This window comes from Mya arenaria, chromosome 3, assembly GCF_026914265.1.
Source record: "Mya arenaria isolate MELC-2E11 chromosome 3, ASM2691426v1".
In the NCBI taxonomy this organism is placed as follows: Eukaryota; Metazoa; Mollusca; class Bivalvia; order Myida; family Myidae; genus Mya; species Mya arenaria.
In genome coordinates this window covers 18,275,660-18,301,086 of record NC_069124.1, presented here as the reverse complement: position 1 = coordinate 18,301,086, position 25,427 = coordinate 18,275,660, and the positions used below count along the sequence as shown (strand labels likewise).

Sequence of the window (25,427 nt, the reverse complement as noted above, 5' to 3'; positions counted from 1 at the left end):
GTGGTCTCTTAAACAATTTTCTGCTCATCACTTTTATAAAGGTATCATTTGTGCCAAATTATTTCCACCCTTCCAGCAGCTCAGGACTTAATAAAGAGTGAAAAAAATGCCATCTTAATTGAAAATGTAATCTTCACATTGAAGCAACTTGGCTAAAGATGCTCTCAATACACAGTCTTGATGTGGTTAATATGTTTGCCATGTTATTGTGAAATCCTTTCTGGCTTTCATTCTTTTGAGAATGATTAGTGGAAATCAAAGGGTTGTGCAGAGAGATCAACAGAATGGTAACTATAAATGCTTTCCCTCTAAAGCTGCTTGATAGTGACCTTTAAGAGCATTATTAATTTAATTGTCTGCTTCTGGACCGCCATATTATAATGATGACAAGTTAACATTTATTATCTCATCATACATTTATTTTTTTAATACAAATACAACATATTCTCAACTATACTTATTTGTGACTAGCTGTTGGAGAATTCATACCACTTCAAACAGATTTTCATTTAAATGCCAGCTTAGAATGTCCACAAACTGTGCACTGCACTTGCATTGTCCTTTCACTTTCAGATAGATTTCCATTTAAATGCCAGCTATGTCCACAAAATGTAAATAATTTGCGTTGTCCGTAACTTTCGAACAGATGTCCACTTAAATACCAGCTTTTCCCACAAAAACGTCAAACAGCAGGCACAAACCCATTCCATCTTGGGCAAAACTCGACTAACAAAACTGATCCACAAAGTGAGTAGAGCCAAAATGAAAGCCAAGCTACTTGTTCACACAAACTAACTGTTTGCCAACTCTAGTCTGTTTAACACTGGTCATCATGTTCACAAATGCTTCAGGTGCACTCTCTATACCCTCATGAACAAACTCCGGAACCTGCAATTTATAAGAACAAACATTACATTTTTGTTTAGTTTGTATTTATGGCTTTTCAGAGAAACAAAATTGTCCGCACTTTGACTTACTGAAGACAGAAAAAAATATAGCATTTATAGTGGTTCAAAGTCAGGAAAAGAACAGCTTTTTTTCAAAACATGTATTTAATACAATGTTTGAACAATGTTCAGTGATTTTAATGACAACTAATTATACTCACAGAAATAGGAAATAAATCTGCTAATATGGCAATAGTTTAAATGTTTAAGATTGTCGTAACCCAAAATCCCCTAGCTTACACAATTACTACATATGTGAACAAGAATACTGCGACAACAAAGAGTACAAAGCAATTTTAAGAGCTGGCGTTTTTTCAAGTTTGAGGGTACAGCATACACATCTAATACATACAACCCTCCCGTGAGTTTTTTCCAGCCTTATGTATCTGATAACACATGCATGTTAAGTGTGTACCTTAAGTTGTCCACCCATATACCATTCCTGCAGCTGCTTTAGCCCTTCTTGGAACTTTTCTTGATAGGTGAGCACCAAAAACCGCTCTCTATAACATATTTAAAGATTCATGTAAAGAAGATGTCTGTTGAATTTTGTTCTAAGATGAATATTTTTTTTTTTTCACTGAGTGAAAGTGCAACTACTAATTAAAATAAAATTTCAGCAACTTTCTTTTAATCTCATATAAGAACATGAAATGCCGCATTGCAATGAAACCAGGTTTTCAATGATTGACAGAAGAACTTCAGCCTTCATTGTTTGATTTAGTTTCAACTGTTTTTCTAAAAAAAATTCAGGAGTCCCAAATGTTATCCATGAAAGGTGGCCTTAAATCTTCCTTAATACCAAGTTTGGTCAAGATATGTCAACCTTAACTTAAGTTTTTCGGGATGTACCGTTTGTCTATTTTTAGGAACAGTGATCTTGACCCAAGGAGCCCTTTGTAACGTAGCCTCATGAAAGGTCTGGACCATAAAGACTTCCTAAACACTAAGTTTAGCCAAGATATGTCAACCCTAACTAAAGTTATTTAGAACTAACTATTTTTCCATTTTTAGAGATAATGGTTTCTAAAGACGTCCATTGTTTTGCTCACGTAAGGACCTTGAAAGATATCCATGAACACTTCCTATATATATAGTATGTTGTTGAATATGTCAACCTTAATAACTAAAGTTATTCAGTTTCAACTATTTTGCTATTTTATAGTATTTTTAGTAACAGTTTCACTATGTGAAAACAAATTAACCTGGTTAAAAATGTTTGTATGCATGAGGTTTTCGTTTGATTATAAATAAAGTTGTAATGTACTTTGACATGTTAACAATACTTTATAAGCTATACGAATCATAAAAATTTATATGTTTATGTTACTCTTCCAGGCCTTTACTCGAAAAAAAGATATATAGACAACTAGAAATGCCAAAAATTATACTGATTTATTTGTTTTTGTATAAATGTTGTTGTTTTTTATAATTTGTTTTTTATAATTGAAATATGTGCTGTAAACATGTTTTGCTCTTCATTAAATCTAACTTAACCTTGTAATATTTCTCTCCTTAATGACTGCCTGAATCTCTTCTGAAATGGGCGGTGGGTAAGGCAGATCTTTGTTGTACACGGCTATTTGACCACATAGTATCACATGAGAGTCCGGATTCATCTGAAAATTTAACAAAAAAATCTTATTACGTTCTTTGAAAGGGTAAGAAAATTTCAGAAAAAAGGTACATTTTTCCTAGCAACATGATGCTGATAAAGGGAAGGGCGGGAGGCCCAGTGTATGGACGGACGGGTTGGCTGGCCTGATGACCAACAAACAGACCGACAGACATACTGCTTATGACATCCATAATTTATCATAGCCGCTGTTTCATATTTGTTAACTAAAATTAATGCAAAATAGAAAAACATATATAGGAAAATAAACCTGTTTTATAACTGTTTCACTGATTGTTCCTCCAACGTTGTCAAAGTATACATCGATCCCGTTTGGGCAAGTCTGACGTAATGCCTCGCTTATGTCACTCTGCTTGTAGTTGACGGTGGCGTCAAACCCAAGCTCCGTTCTCAGATGTTCGCACTTCTCATCTGAGCCACAGATGCCAACAACACGCTTGCAGCCACCAAGTTTGGCAATCTTAAACATATTATAGATTGAGAATTAAGTATAGGAAACAACAGCGTGTTAAACTTTTAGCCGATTAGTCAATGACTCACTGATTGTAAGTGGTAAGTTTTTAAAGCTAGGACATCAATTTGCATTTTAATCAGTTTTATATTAATTTATTTATTACATATTCTATGTAAACCCTGAACAGTATTTACTATGTTTTCCTTACATAAACTTTATCAAAGCAAAAATTAATATAGAAGCAAGTGAAAACCCACTTGGCCTGCAAGGTTTCCGGTTGCGCCTGCTGCTCCACTAACAACGCACGTCTGATTGGCTCCCGGTGAGATGTGACCTCTCTGTGTGATCCCTAGGAATGCTGTCAGACCTGTTAACCCTAACAACGACAGCACGAGATGTGGTTGCTCACGTAATGATTCTTCAATCTTGAAATTGGAAATTAAATGTTAAAATCTTTCGCAAATTTCCTCAACTTCTTTTAACACCAGAACAACATGCAAAGGATGTATATTTTGGTCTTGAAAAAGATTGTTCCTCAAAACAAAATAACTGTAGAAACTTTTAATTTTGGGCTACTCATTTTTGAACTGTGAAAGGCCCTAAAACACTATCAAACATTTTTTTATCTATCATTATTAAATTCATATATCAAAAATAACACTTTACTGACAAAAAACAAGGTAGCTATCAAAGTCTATGAAAAAAATATATCATCTTTCAAACTAGACAATACTAAGTGTAAAAAATTGCACTGTATGGCTCACCTGATTTAAATGCCCATTTAGTCATAGTAATTAAGGATTTTGCTGCTTGGAAGAGGGTGAATGCCGAGAAATTTCTGAGGTATTTAAAACATTGTCAGGTGATTGATCCCAGGGACAAGGGATGTGATGGCAATGGAAGCCAACTGTTTCTATGGAAGATAATGGTTTCTAAAGACGTCATTGATTGCTATGAAGTTGCAAAGGTAGAAAGTGGTTGCTAAGGAAAGTATTGGTTGCCAAGTATGTCATTGAGGTTAAGATAGTAAGTGGTTGCTAAGGAAGTAATTGTTTGCTAAGGTAATCAATGGTTGCTAAGGAAGTCATTGGTTTAAAAGAAAGTGATTGGTTGCCATAGATGAAGGTAATTGGTATGGAAATCATTAGTGACCAGGGTTTCCGCCAGGAATTTCATAAGGCATGTTGGAAGGGGAGGGTTTGGGTGGGGTGTCCCCTCCCGACGTCGATTTTTTTTATATTTTCGTATCCAAAATGGTGTTTACAGTTATGTTCCCATGATTTAGAATTACCAACTAAAGTCCGATTAACATTAAAATTATTTGTGAAAAGGTTTAATGGGTTTTCTTCCTTGATTATTGGTATTTCTCAAGTTTTCCGACAATACAATATCGACGATATTGATCGCCTCATGTTTCGTTTAGTGCGGGTATTATTTATATTGACACCGTTGACGTCACAGCAAAACGTGTAAAGCACGCTGCATGCTGGAACACAAAAGAGCCCGGAGCAAAGCGACTGCTCGTGTATTCGTATTTAAAGCTGCAACAGCTAACATTTTTAAAGCCGGGTTAGCTAAAAAATAATAACTTAAAGGGAATGTAATGTGTATTTTCAGATTTATTTATCTTTTTTCTAAATAAATTAAAAGAACAATACAATAATCAAAGGTTAATAATAAGCAACACAAAATATAACTTTACACTTTTAAACTAAAGACGGGAACGCGACTCAATTAATTACAACGACATAGCATAACCCTTGTTAATAACACAGATATCTTAACACGGTTCTCAATTATAATTTAATAATTGGTTAACAAACGGACTCGGGATTAAGAAACAAAATAAAACGACACATGATTTATGTTACCGAAATTAATTAACACTTATTATTTACTATGCGTTCATAGATGATTATAGGGATGATGGTAAGGATATACTTGGTTGCTAAGGAAGTAAGTGGCTACTTGGTTACTATGGATGTAAGTAGTTGCTAAGAAGTAAGTGATTGTAAAGAAATAATTGGTTGCTAAGGAAGTCAATCGTTAGGAAGCAAGTGGATGCTAGGTTATCATCAGGTTGCTAAGGTATTCATTGGTTGCTTTCGAAATCATCAGTTGCAAAGAGCTTCATTGGTTGCTTTGACTGTGGTTACTTGCTAAGTTCGTCATTTGTAGCTAAGTAAACTATTGGTTGCTAAGGAAGAAAGTGATTGTTTGGTTGCTAAGGAAGGTAGCGGTTACCAAGGAAGTCATTGGTTGGTAAGGAAGTCATTTTTTGCTAAGTAAGTAAGAGGCAGTTAAGGAAGTCTTTGCTTTCTAAGGAAGTCATTGGTGGCTATGGAAGTCACCGTTTGTTATGGATGTAGGTAGTTATTTACCACTACACAAGGTTACAAACCAATTTTCAAGGGTCTTGGCCTTGCAGTTTCAGAGATGATATTCAAAGATTAAAATATAAATTATGTGACAATAATTAAATGGTGTGGCTAGCTTTGACCTGGGACATTATTTGAACAAGTTGGTCAACAGCCACTACATGAGGATAAATACCAAATATCAAAGGTTTCAAAAAAGAATTTCAAAATTTTACTATTGAAGTTTAGAGAAATTCTGGAAGCCCCAGGTCTGGGCCAGAATTGACCCAAGGGACATAACCTGAACAATCTAGGTAAACAGCCACTACATGAGCCCCAATCCATTTATCATGGGTCTGGGCCATGCGGTTTCAGAGAAGATGAACATTTTAAAATGTTGATGCCAGACATGGGGCAATCACAATAGCTCACCTTGAGCACTTTGAGCTCGAGTGAGCTTAAAACAGTAAATGTACAATTCATGACAGACAGTATATTTATACCAAGAAATGCTAGAAATGCAGACATTACTGCTTCAACCAATGCAATTAACTATAGTACATAAAGAATATGACATCTGCCCTCACATTAACTATACCTTATACAACGTAAACAACGTTTTTTATTTGCCTCAGCATTAAATCAACCTCGTTCAACATAAACAGTTTGTCATCTACCTTTTTAATTCATTAATCTTATTCTGTTATACAACAACTTAAACACATTTTTTGTCTGCTCTAACATTAAACTAACCTTATTTGTTTGTCGTGTGCTTGTGCATTACACTCAAGTAATACAATGTAAGCACTTTGTCGACTGCCTTTTTTTTGGTACTAGACTGACCTTATACAGCGTCAACTTGTCTCGGTCAGTTGTTGTCTGCTTTTGCATAAAACTAACCTTATACAATATCCAGTTTTTTGCCTGCTCTTGCAGTATACTAACCTTATACAAGGTGAACAATTTGTCGTCTGCTCTTGCAGAAAACTTTTCCACCCATGGCCAATTCACCATCGGCTGCACAAGGTCACCAGGTGCATACTGATCGACATTGCTTTCCGTTACCATTCCTACGCCACCCAGTCCAAGAACTAGGTCGCCAGCAGACCAAGCGGACATATACTCCACTCCTGTGTCAGTGTTCATCCGGCATCGCTGAAAAAATGTATACTGTACATTCTATTGTTTCAATGCCATCAGTCTCTCAAATATTTCTTTTGTCAGTGGCTTTTAATTAAGCATGCCCCATCCTGCTCAAATAAAGTTTAAAATTAACATATTGAAAATTTATTAGTTGTGGTATTTTTAAAGCCAAATGTATAAAAAAGAAAGTCATGCCGCTCATATAATATTATACTAGATATAATACAGTCATATATTATATGCGTACAATCACACTTAATTTTAGTCAAGTGTATCACAATGAATACATGTAAGCTGTTACTTAATATTTTAACATTGTTACATCATTTTTTAATTTTTTTTTACAGAATGCAAGCTAAAATCACATTTAAAAAATCTAACCATACTTACAATAGCAGGGTCCAGAGATATGTATAGTGTCTGTATGGTCAGCTCCCCATCCCCTGGGCTGGGTGCAGGGTCACATGCCTCGCACCGAAAGTTGTCGACTGTAGGCTCATTGTCGGCACCTGTGGTAGAATGTGTTTTTTACTGTTTTGCACCATTTAAAAAAGAATCATAAAATATCCCCCCTCCCATGTCAATTACAGGAACTGCCACTGGATAAAAGTAAATGGCCTAAAATATATATAATTTCAATGTTACAGTAATTTGTTAGATTGTATCCTTGTTTAAAGGGTACATGTCCTTATGTCGTTGCAACATGCATTTTAATTTTAATTTTTTTGTAGTGGAGCATGCTTGTCTGTTTTCTATCAATAAATAATTTTTGCAATAGAATACTTCCCCGATTTCGATGTCATGGTATACTGCCTAAACTAGAACAGTCGGAATGAATTTGAATTTACGTTTTAGTCATAGTGACACATTGGAATTCGTAGTTACAATCAAGTTTTTCTTAAAATTCCGAGAACTTTGCTGGAAAGCACAAAAGAAAGAATTTCAAACTGAAATGTTAAACTTTGGATCCATTTTAGACAATGCACCAGTGGATTGACTTGAAAAGCTCAACAACAGTACTTTTCTTTGTTAATTCTTTTCCTATCCTCACATTAAAATATAATTTAGTGCCACAGTCTATATATGTTGAGGGATACTATCTCCTATGCCACAGTCTATATATGTTGAGGGATACTATCTCCTAATAAGGACATTTTATAAGTATTTCTTAAGTAGGAACCTAATTAGGACACAGTATCTATAAATTAAGAGTTAGCATCTTCAAATTAGGACTATATATCTCCTAATGACGACATAGTTTCTCCTAATTAGGCTTTATTGTATCCCATAATTATGACTTATCATCTCCTAATTACTTACTAGTATCTCATAATAAAGACGTATTATCTCCTAAAGAAGATCATATCTGAAAAATAGTATAGACTGAAGGTCAGTCACGCCTTCCCCTCTGGATTCCTGGGGCCAGAATAGAGAATACCGGTACTGCTTTATTTTCAAGTGGAACCCGGGAAACCATTGAGTAAAATTTAAGTAATTATATTTAGTTTCCTCATACCACTGGTTATTTATTGATATGTTATGTTTGTACTATGCCGTGTGTGTAATCAGCCAATTCATTTCATGTTTTTTTATTCTGTAAAACTCTTTTCTGTTGGTAGGAGACATATTTCATGCATATAAACATTATAAAGTAAACAACCATTTTATGTCCGCAACTCCAGACAAGGTCATTCTACTTTGTATTAGTATTATTAAGCTCTCATTGACACTGTTGTGTTGTTCAATCTCATATGTTGTTATGTATGTATACCTGTGTGAAATAAAGATGTTTGAATTGTATATGGTATTGAATAAAAATAATTTAAAATAATTAATGAAATGATAATCCTACCGGTAATAAAGCTTTATTTAAATTTTAGCTTTTCTCTTCATTTCTTCCATAAATCAGTTATTATCAGGGTGCACGTAACAGCATTTTCTGGCAGCAGTTCACTGATTTTGAGTTGGGCCACAAGATTGGTTCAGAGCATTTTGGACATGTCCCTTTGAATGAGCTAATAATAATTGGTCTACTTCAACTTGTGCCATGACTATGGACAGGGGTAGGGGGCACTCCCTCAAGAAATCTTTTGTTTGTATTCTAAAAAAAAAATGGTGACAGATTGGGATTTTTTTATGAATGTATCGCTTATATGGAACCAGAATCCAGATTGATAAATATTATCAGTTGCGTTGACATGTCCCAACCCTATGGCCACACCCTCCTTAAAAAAATCAGTAAATTTATTTGAAATTCAAAATTAATTGAAACATGATCATCCTTCAAAATGATCATGTTTCTATTACTTTTGGTCTTTAAAAAAATGTATGACTGATTTTTGAAGGAGGGTGTGTGTACATATGTTGGGTCATGTCAACGCAACTGCCGCTTGTGTGCAAACTACATTGTAGCATCCCTCATGAACGTTCTACTTTTTGAACCCTACTGAGTTCATGACAGCACACACCTATCTATGATTAAAGTTACTTTCATACGAAGTTACACGGCTTTTTAGTTTTATCCATAATTGTAAACATAAAAACTTGAATTACCAATTGATAACCATACAAATATGTTCACAATATGAGTACCCACCTGGTAGAGAGGCAAACACTATTTTCTTGTTGGACATGTTGATGTTTACAGCTTGGATACTCTTTAATAAGAGATAGTATTCTTATTTAGGCTAACATATACTAATTCTTGAAAAAGAAAATGAAAACATATATGTCAATAATCATAATAATGTGGCCAACAAAGGGGGGAGAGTGCGTGATTATGCCGCTCACCTATGGCGACACCCTCTCCGTTTTAATTACGAAAAAAGCAAAAAATATCCCAGGCTTATAAATAATGATGTGGAACCTATAACTATAGTACTAAACAACAATAATCATATATAGTGTTTAATGATATTATTCTGTAACTATTTTTTTTTTAAAAGAGAGCGTGTGGCCAGGGTAAGGGGTAGTGTGGCTGTGACCAGACACAAATGTAAATGTACGTGTAGTAATTTTACTTGTGATTGATAGATCATACAGAAACATAAAATAAAATGTAACATGTCAAGGTTTTAGCCATTTTTCAAGAAGGACACCGGGCTGCTGCAGAAAAGGGACAGGGTGTTAACATTACCCCTTTTTCGTTTGTATAAAGCTTCGCCGTTTAAATATGTAAATCATTTCCAAGTTTTAAACTGAATATTTTATAGCTCTTTGAAAATAACCAATGCCAGAAACAAATGGCGTTTGTGTGTGTGTGTGTGTGTGTGTGTGTGTGTGTGTGCGTGCGTGCGTGCGGGCTTGTATTACCACCGTTTTGAGGACGTATAGTGTTACGCACACCAACGGTCTGAGGACTGTTCGTAGTATGAGGACTTGCACACGAGTCCTCATAAAGATTTTTCATTATTTGGCATCTTCGTGAGGACTATGTTTAAATTTTCCAAAATCTACGAAGTCCTCATAAAATAGCGTTGTCTTGAATTCGTGTATGCCACCATGCACATTTTTCCCCGGTCTCTTAAAAGTGTGCATAGGCGAACCAATCAAATTGCGCCTGAGTGGTAGTATCTGTCCAATCAAATGTAAGTCCTCATTTAACGATATGGTGTATAAAGTGTATCCATGTCCTCAAAATATCGGCACAGCTAAACATTGTGCATCCGAACTTGAGTTTGTATGTTCGTTAATTTGTTGTTTCTTTTTTATTTACCTATTGTGACTGATAAATAAGAGTGTTAATTATTTAGCAAGTTATGTAGCTAATGCCTTTTGTTACGTTGCGTTACTAACGTCTACTGTCTCTGTTATAAAAGTTATAAGGAAGTTATAAAAAAAATCTCAAATTTAGCCATTTTAAGATTTGCAATTGTTTATCATTTCAATGAAGAAAACGAAATGCCACCATACTGTGATTTTCATCTGGTCTAACAAAGCACTCGCATTCAGTTTGACGCGTACTTTATTTGGACGTGAAAAGTCCAAGATCACGAATTTACAATATGCTTTATAGCTTGAATTGTATCCTTTTTATCAGCTAGAGTTCGAGTGAAACATGTCTGGTACCCGTGTTTGATTTTCAAAGCGGGGGTATATGGACATAAACATTGAAAGAGTGTTAATAGAAATCAAGACCGACTTTGTATATATTTAACCATGTATGCCCAAATCTTTGAATAAGCCAGTCGTCTTTCAATAATTGGACCAGTTCATTTTGGTTTTGACGGTAATGTGTACATGTATTTAAATAATGACAAATTATGAATACAAACACTTCAGACCCAGGCCAGAAGGGTCCTTCCAGGAGCTCTCTCGTCTGGGTCTACAGTGTTTGGAGAGCTCAAATTGATGGGACCTTGGGCACAAATGGGTTTTTATTTTTCCGAATGTTAGTTGAAACACTAACCCAGTCAGCAGACGTATATTGGGTCTATATAGCAAATATATCGGCATGGACGTCGGCTGGATATCGGTACCGGATATCGGGGCGATCGAAATCTTGCACATCCTATGCTAAATCCCCTGGATATCCGTATTGTTATAGACGGTATATAGCCTCAATATAGTTCCATATCCCCTGGATGTCGATTTTCTGATATAGGATCTATATACGGAAGCTGATGTCCTTTGAATTTCAATATTAAACTATAATCACTTTACCAGTTTTGCATATTTATTATATCTATATATTTAGATTAGCTTCCCATTTACAACTTTCGCTGTAAAAGGGCAGCTGCTTAAATAGAGATGCCAATATCCATCTTTTCAAATATTACTATAGCTATTTGAGCTTTAGTTTGTTTGATGACAATTTGTAATATACAAATATTAATTCTCCTAATTCTCTCTACTCTTAATTTAAAGATATTTATTTTTTAAAGAAATGGTGTATTTATCCTGAAATGTAACAGCAAACAGAAATAAAGTCTTATTTAAAATTATATGCAGGATAAAATATACAATTGAAATGGTCAACTCATTTTTATTCAAATTGTTTGGTTTTAAATGAATAAAAAGGGAGGTAATAAGACAATATAGGGCCAATATTGGACAAATATATTTTCAATCTCAATGTTATCTACAGTCCTATATCATACCGACATTGGGCACACTGAACATGCCTCAATATCATTAAAACTAGATTCTAATTCATAAATCAATGCTATATCTGTAAAATATCCGATTTTCTGTGTGTAGTGGTATCAATTTGACATCGAGTTCAAAACATCATACTAATATTGCCTCAATATCATTAAACTATATTCTAATTCATATATCAATGCTATATCTGTGAAATATCCGAATACCTATATCAGATTACTGATAATCCCCGTGATATGCCATCGAGTTCAAACATCACGCCGATATTGACTCGATATCATAAAAACTATATCCTAAATCATACATCAATGCTATATCTATGTAATATCCGAATACCTATATCGGATTACTGATAATCCCCGTGATATGCCATCGAGTTCAAACATCACGCCGATATTGACTCGATATCATAAAAACTATATCCTAAATCATACATCAATGCTTTATCTATGCAATATCCGAATACCTATATCAGATTACTGATATCGCCCATATATATGCTTGCTGGCTGGGAATAATGTAGACCTGTATGGCGAAAATGTACACTTAGTGTAATTCCAAAATAGAAAAAAAGCGTACATATGTTTTATCTGAATTTAGTTGATGATTTTTTACGAAATTAAGACCGGCTGGCTTGCGGTAGGTCAGTGGTTCTACCCAGTTGTCCATCTGTGCAACTCAGATGGGTTTCTGGGGTCTTCCTCCACTTGAGGTTAGCCGGACTTCGCGCAATGACTGCAATACTGTCGAAGTGACGTAAAACCCAACACAAAACAAAACAAAACGAAATTTAGAAATGAGTGAATATTTAGCCTTCCAATACATTTCCATGAATTCCCTTGTGTGAATTGGGTTGATGAGAGGGCTGAGTTGTTTTTGTTGTTGATGTTGTTGTTGATGTTGTTGTTGATGTTGTTGTTGTTGTTGTTGTTGTTGTTGTTGTTTAACGTACGCAGTTTTTATCACCATTTAGGTCGTATCACGATCAATGCGATCACTTTACTTGCACATACTTTTCATGGTCTAAACTTACCCGAACAGAGTTTGTTTAATCTTGTCGTTCACTTAAGACTGACATACAATGAATCAGAAAAAAAGGCAAATGGCCGTAAAAAGGATTTTGTGATATATTTAGACAGTCACAAACTATGTGACGGAACCCGGGTTCAAACCTCTACGACGAGACGACTCTAGGACTAGGAGCCAGACCTCTAATTACTTCGCTTTCGGGCTCCGTTAATTACTTCAGCGCATTGCTTTGTCAATTAAAGACGACATGATACAGATAATTTGAGTAAATAAGTTTAGATGAACGGATTTTTTATATATCCCGTTTACATGTTTGATGGTTCGGCTAGGGCGATGGTAACCAGTCAAAACGTACCCAAGTTAAAACGTACCCAAGTCAAAACGTACCCACATCCTGGTCAAAACGTACCCAAACCAGGTCAAAACATAAGCGCTTTTCTGGTCAAAACGTACCCACATAAAAAGTTTCACACAATTTTTGAAAAAATGACTATTTAATATAAAAAAATGTTTCTGCAACGCCGAATTATGTTCTTTTTCTGTGTTTAAAGCCAATTTAATCTCATATAAATCGTGTTTGTTAATGTTTAATGACAGATTTAAAAATCGCTTTTCCGGATATTTTATTGACTAGTATTTTGGGGCGATTATGGAAGATAATCCCGGTGCAATCGATGAAAATTGAAGACAGGCAGGCGAAAAATTAAATAAGTTGTTATGATATAAACAAGTAATTTTATATTGCCGGCTTCCCAATGTGTGTTTTGTCTACGTGGGTGTGAATCGAAATTCAAGGGAAGTTATTGACGAGGGCGGAGCTTACCTTTGGCACCGGAAGACCAGTTTCCATATTATATTAGGGTGGTCAGTTTGATCCGATAATCGTCGCCATTTCCCGTCACTTGACTTTATCGAGAAGCAAGGCATTTACTCTTAAGATGTCGCTGTTGAAATAACAATAGCAATATTGTTACTCCTCCATGCAACTACGCAAAACGGAAACAGAATGCGAAAGTTTGCCAGAATGCCACTGACCTACCGCAAGCCAGCCGGTGGCTTCCTCACATAAAGATATTCACAAATCCTTTTGGGATTCAAATCCACAGCAGTGAGGGGCTAGAGATTATGAGTCAGCGACTCTAACCTTGCTACCACAGAGGCCCTGCTGACATATTTTTAGGTCTCCTGCAGCAGAAAACAGTTGAAAATATTTTGTCAAAGGGGGAGCAGCAGTAACAATTTCTCACTTTGCCACAATTTTTCAATGCTTTCTAAACATGGAATTTTCATTTCGATAAACAGTTAGATCTTTTATCCACATCTTTCTAAATGTTGTTTGCTGCAGAAACCCCATATTAGGGAATGGGTTAGAAGTCATGTTATGTTGTTTTTTGAACAGGTCAGAATAATGAGCTGCAGGAGAGGTCTCCAAGTGATGATTCCCAGCAAGGGTACCAGTTCCCAAATGCTGTAACATCCAATACTGACAGACAGCTCAATGGTAAGATTAGGTTGAGTAAGTTGTGGCTTGTTACTTATTTATATTTAGCAACTCAATTGATATTTGAATGCCTTTGTTTATCGTTCAGTTTGTATAATTTAATCTAGAGATATTTAATTAAAGGGTGCTTTTTACGCTAGTTTGTGCAAGTCGTCTTCAGGATCGCAAGGTCCTCAAACTGATTGTTTATCTTCCAAAGTACAAGTCCTCTGAATGTAAGGTCCTCAAACTGATTGTGTGATCTTTCAAAGTGTGTATTTCAAATGACTTGTTATGCTGTTTTTTTCCAACAGGGCAGAATGATGAGCAGCAGGAGAGGTCTCCCCCAGTGATGATGGTCAGCAAGGGTACCAGTCGCCAAATGCTATTACATCCAATACAGACACACAGCTCAATAGTAAGAACTGGCGGAGATAAAATTGGCCTGTTATTTAGGAAGTGTTTATCTTGTTAATCAATAGGTATTAAGTTGAAATCGGAATGCCTTTGTTTATCTTTTAGACTGTAGCACATAATCTGCAGGTATTTAATGAACTGTTGCCTTTTAACGATAATTGGCTATATTTTGTGCAAGTCCTCTGAATGTAAGGTCCTCACAAAGATTGTGATATTTTTTCGAAGAGTATATTGTATTCCAATACTAGATACTAACATGTCTTTGCTTGTTTTGTCGGGTTTTTCACATCACTTCGACAGTATTTCTGTCATTTTGCGACGCCCGGCTTATAACAAGTGGAGGAAGATCCAAGAAACCCACCTGAGTTACACAGACAGACAACTTGGTAGAACCACTGACCTACCGCAAGCCAGCCGGTGGCTTCCTCACATAAGGATATTCACTCCTTTTGGGATTCACACCCACAGCAGTGAGGGGCTAGAGATTATGAGTCAGCGACTCTAACCTTGCTACCACAGAGGCCCTGCTAACATGTTTTTTGGTCTCCTGCAGCAGACAACAGTTGAAAATATTTTGTCAAATGGGGAGTAGCAGTAGCAATTTCTCACTTTGCCACAATTTTTTAATGCTTTCTAAACATGAGATTTTCATTTCTGTAAACAGTTTGATCTTTTATCCACATCTTTCGAAATGTTGTTTGCTGCAGAAACCCCATATTAGGGAATGGGTTAGAAATCATGTTATGCTGTTTTTTGAACAGGTCAGAATAATGAGCTGCAGGAGAGGTCTCCAAGTGATGATTCCCAGCAAGGGTACCAGTCGCCAAATGCTGTAACATCCAATACTGACAGACAGCTCAATGGTAAGATCAGGCTGAGTAAGTTGTGGCTTGTTTCTTATTAATATTTAGCAACTCAATTGATATTTGAATGCCTTTGTTTATCATTCAGTTTGTATAATTTAATCTAGAGATATTTAATTAAAGGGTGCTATTTACGCTAGTTTGTGCAAGTCGTCTTCAGGATCGCAAGGTCCTCAAACTGATTGTTTATCTTCCAAAGTGCAAGTCCTCTGAATGTAAGGTCCTCAAACTGATTGTGTGATCTTTCAAAGTGTGTATTTCAAATGACTTGTTATGCTGTTTTTTTCCAACAGGGCAGAATGATGAGCAGCAGGAGAGGTCTCCCCCAGTGATGATGGTCAGCAAGGGTACCAGTCGCCAAATGCTATTACATCCAATACAGACACACAGCTCAATAGTAAGAACTGGCGGAGATAAAATTGGCCTGTTATTTAGGAAGTGTTTATCTTGTTAATCAATAGGTATTATGTTGAAATCGGAATGCCTTTGTTTATCTTTTAGACTGTAGCACATAATCTGCAGGTATTTAATGAACTGTTGCCTTTTAACGATAATTGGCTATATTTTGTGCAAGTCCTCTGAATGTAAGGTCCTCACAAAGATTGTGATATTTTTCGAAGAGTATATTGTATTCCAATACTAGATACTAACATGTCTTTGCTTGTTTTGTCGGGTTTTTCACATCACTTCGACAGTATTTCTGTCATTTTGCGACGCCCGGCTTATAATAAGTGGAGGAAGATCCAAGAAACCCACCTGAGTTACACAGACAGACAACTTGGTAGAACCACTGACCTACCGCAAGCCAGCCGGTGGCTTCCTCACATAAGGATATTCACTCCTTTTGGGATTCACACCTACAGCAGTGAGGGGCTAGAGATTATAAGTCAGCGACTCTAACCTTGCTACCACAGAGGCCCTGCTAACATGTTTTTAGGTCTCCTGCAGCAGACAACAGTTGAAAATATTTTGTCAAAGGGGGAGTAGCAGTAGCAATTTCTCACTTTGCCACAATTTTTTAATGCTTTCTAAACATGAAATTTTCATTTCTGTAAACAGTTTGATCTTTTATCCACATCTTTCGAAATGTTGTTTGCTGCAGAAACCCCATATTAGGGAATGGGTTAGAAATCATGTTATGCTGTTTTTTTGAACAGGTCAGAATAATGAGCTGCAGGAGAGGTCTCCAAGTGATGATTCCCAGCAAGGGTACCAGTCGCCAAATGCTGTAACATCCAATACTGACAGACAGCTCAATGGTAAGATCAGGCTGAGTAAGTTGTGGCTTGTTTCTTATTAATATTTAGCAACTCAATTGATATTTGAATGCCTTTGTTTATCATTCAGTTTGTATAATTTAATCTAGAGATATTTAATTAAAGGGTGCTTTTTACGCTAGTTTGTGCAAGTCGTCTTCAGGATCGCAAGGTCCTCAAACTGATTGTTTATCTTCCAAAGTGCAAGTCCTCTGAATGTAAGGTCCTCAAACTGATTGTGTGATCTTTCAAAGTGTGTATTTCAAATGACTTGTTATGCTATTTTTACCAACAGGGCAGAATGATGAGCAGCAGGAGAGGTCTCCCCCAGTGATGATGGTCAGCAAGGGTACCAGTCGCCAAATGCTGTTATATCCAATACAGACACACAGCTCAATAGTAAGAACTGGCGGAGATAAAATTGGCCTGTTATTTAGGAAGTGTTTATCTTGTTAATCAATAGGTATTAAGTTGAAATTGAAATGTCTTTGTTTATCTTTTAGACTGTAGCACATTATCTGCAGATATTTAATGAAACTGTTGCCTTTTAACGATAATTGGCTATATTTTGTGCAAGTCCTCTGAATGTAAGGTCCTCACAAAGATTGTGATATTTTTCGAAGAGTATATTGTATTCCAATACTAGATACTAACATGTCTTTGCTTGTTTTGGCCGGGTTTTTCACATCACTTCGACAGTATTTCTGTCATTTTGCGACGCCCGGCTTATAACAAGTGGAGGAAGATCCAAGAATCCCACCTGAGTTACACAGACAGACAACTTGGTAGAACCACTGACCTACCGCAAGCCAGCCGGTGGCTTCCTCACATAAGGATATTCACTCCTTTTGGGATTCACACCCACAGCAGTGAGGGGCTAGAGATTATGAGTCAGCGACTCTAACCTTGCTACCACAGAGGCCCTGCTAACATGTTTTTAGGTCTCCTGCAGCAGACAACAGTTGAAAATATTTTGTCAAAGGGGGAGTAGCAGTAGCAATTTCTCACTTTGCCACAATTTTTTAATGCTTTCTAAACATGAAATTTTCATTTCTGTAAACAGTTTGATCTTTTATCCACATCTTTCTAAATGTTGTTTGCTGCAGAAACCCCATATTAGGGAATAGGTTAGAAGTCATTTTATGCTGTTTTTTGAACAGGTCAGAATGATGAGATGCAGGAGGGGTCTCCAAGTGATGATTCCCAGCAAGGGTACCAGTCGCCAAATGCTGTAACATCCAATACTGACAGACAGCTCAGGCTGAGTAGGTTGTGGCTTGTTACTTCTTAATATTTAGCAACTCAATTGATATTTGAATGCCGTTGTTTATCATTCAGTTTGTATAATTAAATCTAGAGATATTTAATTAAAGGGTGCTTTTTACGCTAGTTTGTGCAAGTCGTCTGAACGTAAGGTCCTCAAACTGATTGTTCATCTTCCAAAGTGCAAGTCCTCTGAATGTAAGGTCCCCAAACTGATTTTGTGATCTTTCAAAGTGTGTATTTCAAATTTTTGATTTTGTGCTTTTCTCATCCGGTAGGGACTTATGTATTATGTATAACTTGTTCTGACAAAGTGGAAGTGGGGACATCTGTGTCCTATGGACACATTTTCTAGTTTTTCTATTGGAATTCTGTTTTATGGAAATACTTTAAGGGAACCCAGGGGCGGGTCCAGGGTTGGGGGGGGGGGCAACTGTTTGGCAATGTAACCCCCTACAAATGAACAATAAAGCGACCATGATTATATGCAAGAAACTTTGGGTCTTCCCCAAGGGTATCTTAGACTCTTAAAGTCTTAATAGACAAATTAATGTGTTTAACATCTAAAAATACATGTAAACTGTGACGAGTTTAGTGAAAATGCACACCAGGTTTTACAAAGCAGGGGTCTGTCAATGGGTATAAACGACAGTGTTTGTGATAAAGGAAAAGTTGATAAATACCGTATTTCCCCTAATAGAAGCACCCTCCCTAATAGTAGCGCCCCCCCCCCCCATGTTTTGAATCCAAATGTCAACCCCACCCACTGACTAAAAGATATCAATGCACTGGTGAATCTTGTATTGCGATCGAAAAAAAAAAGGTTTCTATTGCTAATTAGGCTGAAAGTAAACTAAACATGAATACATCATTTGTAAAAAACGAGATTTTCCGCCGTTTCCAAACACAAATTCTATTAGAAACTCTTAAGTGTTTCGTTTCATCGTAAAACGTAAACATTACTGCACTACCATTCGGGACCGGTCTCTTTTCCCCCGGATACAGCTGGATTGTTTCCATTCGTAAACAATGATAATACCTGATTATTTTAATTAAATTCCCAGTTTAAAATATATCCGTCAAACATTCTGTTATAAAAAATGAATTTCATATTTGGTTAAAGTAGATCTTAGGGTACTCAGAGAAAATCCGATCCACTCCCGAGTGCTAGCCATTGACTCCAATATTGTCAACTTCTGCTTTCCTCTCCGATGATATTACAAGTTAAAATTTGCGGAAAAGATCGTTTGGCAGGCATTTTGGATCTCTTGTAGATAAAACTTGGTGTCTACAATTTCAAATAATCGAAAGATAACGTCGTACTATCAGAGAAGCTGCAATTACCGATCGGTATTTGTGTATAGAGTTTCATAGCACTTAGTGACCGTGAAATTTCTAGATAATGAAAAATAAGGTCTGAAATAAGAGCGCCCCCTGATCGGTTTGCACGGCACCCGGGCGCTACTATTAGGAGAAATACGGTACTACAATAACATGACTTATTTCACTCAATATGGTTCTTTTCGATCTCATTTTATCAAAGTTTGGGCTTTTTTAGGCGATTTTCCTCTTTGAAAAAATGCACCTTGGCAAATTTTAGTGTAGGCGTACGCTGCTTCCTACCCCTCTAAATCTGCCTTTGGAACCCTAGTTTACTCCAGATTCAAAATGTTAAGTATATGAGAATCGGGTCATTCAGTCTTTTGATTGTCGTGGAGGAACATAAGCATGTCAACATTTTCTGACCATTCAATTGGATCTTGCTTTAATTTTGACAAGAAAGCTGTGTTTGTGAAACAGCAATGCCCCCAAAGTTTACTGTCACAAAAATTGACATTTGACCTTGAATTGACCTGTGATCTTGAATGGTGACCTTGACCTTGACATGAGACCCCTCAAAATGTTTGGTTCCAGGATACGTACATGCATGCCAAGTATCTAGTATGTTAAAAAGCTATGTAAAATGTTAAAATTGGTTATTTGACCTATATATTTGGCGTATGACCTTGAACAATGACCTTGACCTTGACATGTTTGCATTTTAAATGTGCAGCTTCATGAAATACACATGCATACCAAATATGAAGTCTCTACCTGTATTATTTCAAAAGTTATGGCCAATTTTAAAGTTGCACACAAACCAACAAACACAAACAGACGGGGCAAAAACAATATGCCCCCCCCATCTAGATCTTGGGGGCATAAAAAGTGTATTGTTACTTATTTAAAGTGATTTTATATTAAAATGTTTGTGTGTAAAAAAGATGGAATAAGCGAAATTATTATTAAATGAATATTTTTCATGAACTTGATTGGTTTAAATGAGGTCACGTGAGTTTCAGTAATTTTACTATATTGACTCAAAGGCGTGGCCTAAAAAAATATGAGTCGTAGTCGTGGCCTAAATATGAACTGACCGGATCCGAATAATTCCATAAGTTTCTGACACAATCGCATCCATTTAACTCACGCTTAACGCTTTCCTACTGACGTCATGTACAATGTCCTGCGCAGCAACGTCACACACGACGTCCTGCGCAGCCATGTTGCACACAAGGTCTGGTATTATTTCCGACATACTTAGAAGTCCGATTTCCTGTAGGAGCAAATTTTCTAAGGAATTCCTAAGGAGCTTTGTGAATACGCCTTAGGGAGTTTCGCTACTTAAGGGAAAATCTCACTTAGGTGAAACTCCTTAGGGAAATACTTAAAGGCTTTGTGAATATAGGCTCTGGTGCGAAACGATAACATTAAGTCAAAGTTATTGAAAGCGTACATGTAGGCTTTACTTAATTATTAAACAATTGTTGCCTTTCAGATTCAGTCGATATGACGATTTATCAACCTGAAAAAAGTGATATCGACCTCGGGCTGCGCCCTCGGTCAATATCACTTTTTCCAAGTCGATAAATCCTCATATCGACCTCACTAAAAATCAATAATTGTATATTGTTACCCTGCAAATGAGTTTTAACAAACCATAGTATTAAAAACAAATTTTACAGCAGCTTATTATTTACCTTGCTTTTAAATTTGGCACCAACATCGAATGAGATTGTATGCTATAATGTATTGCATCGTATAGTGCACTATACTACAGCTGACACTATTTTGTGTGTCCTCTGGACTAAGGTCCTCTCAAAGAGTGTATATTACAGAGAGTGAATTTTAAAGGTCTTATGTTGTTTTGTTTTTAAAACAGGGCAGAATGATAAGCTGCAGTTGAGGTCGCCCATTAAACATTGCCAGCAATGGTACCATATCAACACACAGCTCAATTGTAAGATCTAGTTAAGATAATGTCTCTTCGTTAGTAAAAAATTATTTACAGTATTAGTCTCTAGCAACTATGTTGAAATCGGAAAGCCTTAGTTCATAATTCAGACTTTATCACATAATTTGCAGATATTTAAGGAACTGGTTAGTTATGTAATAGTTGACAATATTTTGTTTAAGTCCTCTGAATGTTAGGTCCTCACACAGATTGTGTGACCTTACAGTGTGTATTATAAATGTCATATTGTGCTGCCCCCATTGAAGTTGGAATGACTTATGTTATTTTGTCAAATTGTTTCACATAATCTTCAGATAAAAGATGAACTGTAACAATATAATATTTTATAATTTTTGCAAGTTCTCAGGATGTTAGGTTCTCATACAGATTGGGTACTGATCTTACAAAGTGTGTTTTTTATACCCCTAGATCTAGAGACATATTGTCTATTTGTTTGTTGGTTGGTTGGTTTCTTTGGGACCAACTTTAACATTGGCCATAACTTTTGAAATACAGGTAGAGACTTCATATTTGGCATGCATATGTATTTCATGAAGCCGCACATTTTGAATGCAGACAGGTCACGATCATTGTTCAAAGTCAGACATATATAGGTCAAGGTCACCATTTAAGGTTAAAGGTCATTTCTTTTGTGACAACAAACTGTGGTGGCATTGCTGTTTCACAAACACAGCTTTCTTGTTAATGTCATTATATAATGTTTATAAAACAGGGCCAAATGATGAAATGGTGAGGTCGTCCAGTGGTGATGAATGTGATGATGGTCAGCTAGGGTACCAGTCGTTGGTAGTTCTACAACCCCACCCCGACATACATCAAAGTGGTAAGAACTAGTAGAGTTATTAGGCCCCACTGATGGGGTGTGGGGCCTAGAGATTTGCACTCTGTCCATCGGTCCTTACGCCTTTCCATGCTTCTGTCGGCCTGACATATTTTGTCCAGACAATATCTAAACCGCTTTGCTGTTAGCTGGTTACTTGGTTGTGTCAATACATCATGGATAGGAAGTGTGCCATTTCCTATTTGTGTTACTCTGTGACCTTAACCTTAACCTATGACTTCAGTTAAAGAAAAAAAAACTATTTTGGATCATTTCTCCTTTACCATCCTGAGAATACCAAAAGTAGAAAATAGAAAACGCAAGCCAAGTTAAATACACCCCATATCCACATCCAAAAAGCCAACCTGTGTAATGGGAAGCAAACAAAAGAAAACACTTAAATGGCCGAATGCAATGCAAAAGAAGGTAAAGCAACACATGCTTTATCTACACCGACATTACAACTATAAAAGTACAAGTATCAGCAATAAAAATGTTTTAAAAAAGATGTGTGTTTGTGGGGAGGGTGGGGGTAATTAACGTTTTCAAGAAACCATTAAGTACCTGTTAATAAGCCAATAAATCAATCACTAAACCAACACTATATAGGCATATTGGCAAAAGAGTGCCATACACATTGAGAAACCCGTTATTGAGAAGGGGGAGGGGGGGGGGGCTATGGGATTGTATTTAGTAAGTGTTTACCTTTTGAATTCAAGGGAATTAAATTGAATTGGGATATTTCTATGCCCCCAGCATCTATAGATGTGGGGCATATTTTTTTTGCCCTGTCTGTTTGTTGGTTTGTTTGTTTGTGTGTGTTCAACTTTAATATTGGCCATAACTTTTGAAATAATACAGATAGAGACTTCACATTTGGCATGCATATGTATTTCATAAAGCCACACATTTTGAGGGCAAATATTACACGTACAAGGTCATCGTTCAAAGTCAGCGGTCAAATATATAGTTCGAGGGTTTGGCGCAAGAATATTGTTACTCCTTCACAATTGTGAAGGAGTTACAATAGTCTTTCGCCAAACCCCGATTACCAATTTTACCATTGTCCATAACTTTTGAACCATTATATACGCATACTTGAAACTTGGCATGCATGTACGTCGTCTGAAACCAAACATTTGAGTGGTTGCATGTCAAGGTCAAGGTCACCATTCAAGGTCAAAGGTCAAATTAAAGTCAAAGGTCATTTTTTATGCCCCCACCTCTTTTTTGCCTTTGTCCGTCTGTCCGTCGGTCATTCCGTCCGTCCGAGCCAACAAATGTGGGTTTATGAGCTTAGGGGAGGAGCCTAAGACAAAAGAATACAATAGGTTCATTCCGTAAGCCCATAATATCTTTGTTTATTACGGGCTTTTCCTTTGATCTTTTAAAGAACAAAAAGCCCATAAACACACAAATTTTGGTATGTCCGTCCGTCATTCCGTCTGTCCGTCCAGAAAAGTTTGTGTCGTCCATAACTCTAAAAGCGTTTGATGTACAGACTTGAAACTTCATGGATGTATTACTCGGGGTGTGAACTAGCGCACCTGGGTATTTTCATCCGGCCAAAATTTATATTTACGGAGTTATGGGCCTTGATTTTGTGAAAAAGCGGCATTTTAAGTTTGTGTCATCCATAACTCTAAAAGCATTTGTAGTACAGACTTGAAACTTCATGGATGTATTATTCAGGGTATGAACTTGTGCACCTGTATTTTCATCCCTCCAAAATTTATATTTTCAGAGTTATGGGCCTTGATTTAGTGAAAAACGGCATTTTTAGTTTGTGTCGTCCAAAACTCTTAAAGCGTTTGTAGTAGTGACTTGAAACTGCATGGATGTATTATTCAGGGTGTGAATTTGTGCACCTGAGTATTTTTAGTCAGCTAAATTTTATTTTTACGGAGTTATGGGCCTTGATTTAGTGAAAAATCTGCATTTTTGACAAAGCGCTAGTGGGGGCATCTGTGTCCTATGGACACATGTTCTAGTTTTTGTGACAATAACCTGTGGGGGCATTTCTGTTTCACAATTTCTTGTTTGTTCTGCTGTCAGACTGCATCACATAATTTGCAGATATTAAATGAACTTGTGCAAATAGTTGACAATATTTGTGCAAGTCCTCAAAATGTTAAGTCCTCAGATTGATTGTTTGTTGTTGCAGTGTGTTCAGTGTGTGGCACAATGTATGTACGTCCCGAACAGTTTGTGTCTCGCGTTACTCAAAAAAGCGTGTTTTTTTCTACAGATTTGAAACCGTATGGATATAATATTCAAGGTGTGAACTTGTACACCTGGGTATTTTCATCCGTCCGAAATTATTATTCACGGAGTTTTGGACCTCTATTTTGTGAAAATATGGCATTATTGTGAAAAAGCAGAAGTAGAGGTTTAGGGCATCTGTGTCATATGGACACATTTTCTAGGTTATCATGATTAAGCAATTTCTGTCATCAGGATAATTCCCCATATAAGAAAGTCCCCACAAATAGAAAAAAATTACCATGGTCCCTGAAAACGAAGGTCAAATATTTCTACTAATGTTGACAATGACCTTTCCTTGTTGGAGGACATAAACATTTGAGTCTCTTAAAATACGCTATATCTACGATATGTGTATGTTTTATGTTAAAATCAATAAAATCGAAGAATACCAAGCGAAACTGCTTGTAACTTAATGACTCCATGAGTGATTCACTCAACTTAAGTTTCACTGTTATAAAAAGACAAAATATAACTTTTCTGATCTTCTATCCCATGTAAAGAAACAACATGCCATTTACAGAAAAAATGCTACCTTACAGATACATATATAGAAAAGAAGAGCCACTGAAATATCTTTAAGATATATGATTAAAAAATGCAATGAAAATAAATTGGTAAGAAAATATGGTTGGAATTAAACAATAGGTTTGCTGGCCCATGGCGGTTTAGAACTTCTGAGTAGTATGCATATTTGATATTTGTCAAAGAAGATTGTATGGCGGCCGCTGTCTCGGCTCTGTTTCTTTCTTTAAAAACACACACATAAACATGTTCTTTGTTATAGTGTTTGAGAACTCAGATATTCAACTGAAGCATATTAAATGTTTTGTTTAAAGGCCTCTCAAAGTTGGCAAGCATTGTAATATTTAGCACTGTCCTCGTAATGCCGATAGGTTATGGGGGTCCTCATTGCCTTCGAAAACATTGACAAATAAATAAATGGCAATTTCATAGAAACCAAAAATAGAAACAATATATAATTTTCAACATTGGAAATTGCCGTTCATGAACAATATATACTGAAAAAGACGACGATGTAGCGTCCATATAAACAATGGGTCCTCCGAGCGTCGATATATGTCAAGGTCCTCGAAGCGCA

The 25,427-nt window shown here is 36.4% G+C and overlaps 1 protein-coding gene across 1 annotated transcript; it reads right to left on the bottom strand.

Annotated features, from left to right (window-relative positions):
- Positions 1-416: 416 nt before the first annotated feature.
- Positions 417-9,183, bottom strand: LOC128226840 (prostaglandin reductase 2-like). The gene is made up of 8 exons (XM_052936917.1): positions 9,134-9,183; positions 6,928-7,046; positions 6,340-6,549; positions 3,295-3,462; positions 2,834-3,043; positions 2,445-2,566; positions 1,363-1,450; positions 417-888 (listed from the first exon to the last, which is right to left on the bottom strand). Exons 1-8 carry the CDS (start codon positions 9,168-9,170, stop codon positions 775-777), a joined length of 1,068 nt encoding a protein of 355 aa, XP_052792877.1. The 5' UTR covers positions 9,171-9,183; the 3' UTR covers positions 417-774.
- Positions 9,184-25,427: the final 16,244 nt, after the last annotated feature.

Excerpts from the sequence above, each read along its gene's own strand:
- LOC128226840 (XM_052936917.1), bottom strand. The coding sequence starts at position 9,170 with ATGTCCAACAAGAAAATAGTGTTTGCCTCTCTACCAG. Across the intron at positions 6,550-6,927 it reads TATCTCTGGACCCTGCTATT|CGATGCCGGATGAACACTGA; the intron begins GTAAGTATGGTT and ends ACATTTTTTCAG. Across the intron at positions 3,463-6,339 it reads AATTGTTCACCTTGTATAAG|ATTGAAGAATCATTACGTGA; the intron begins GTTAGTATACTG and ends TCCAATTTCAAG.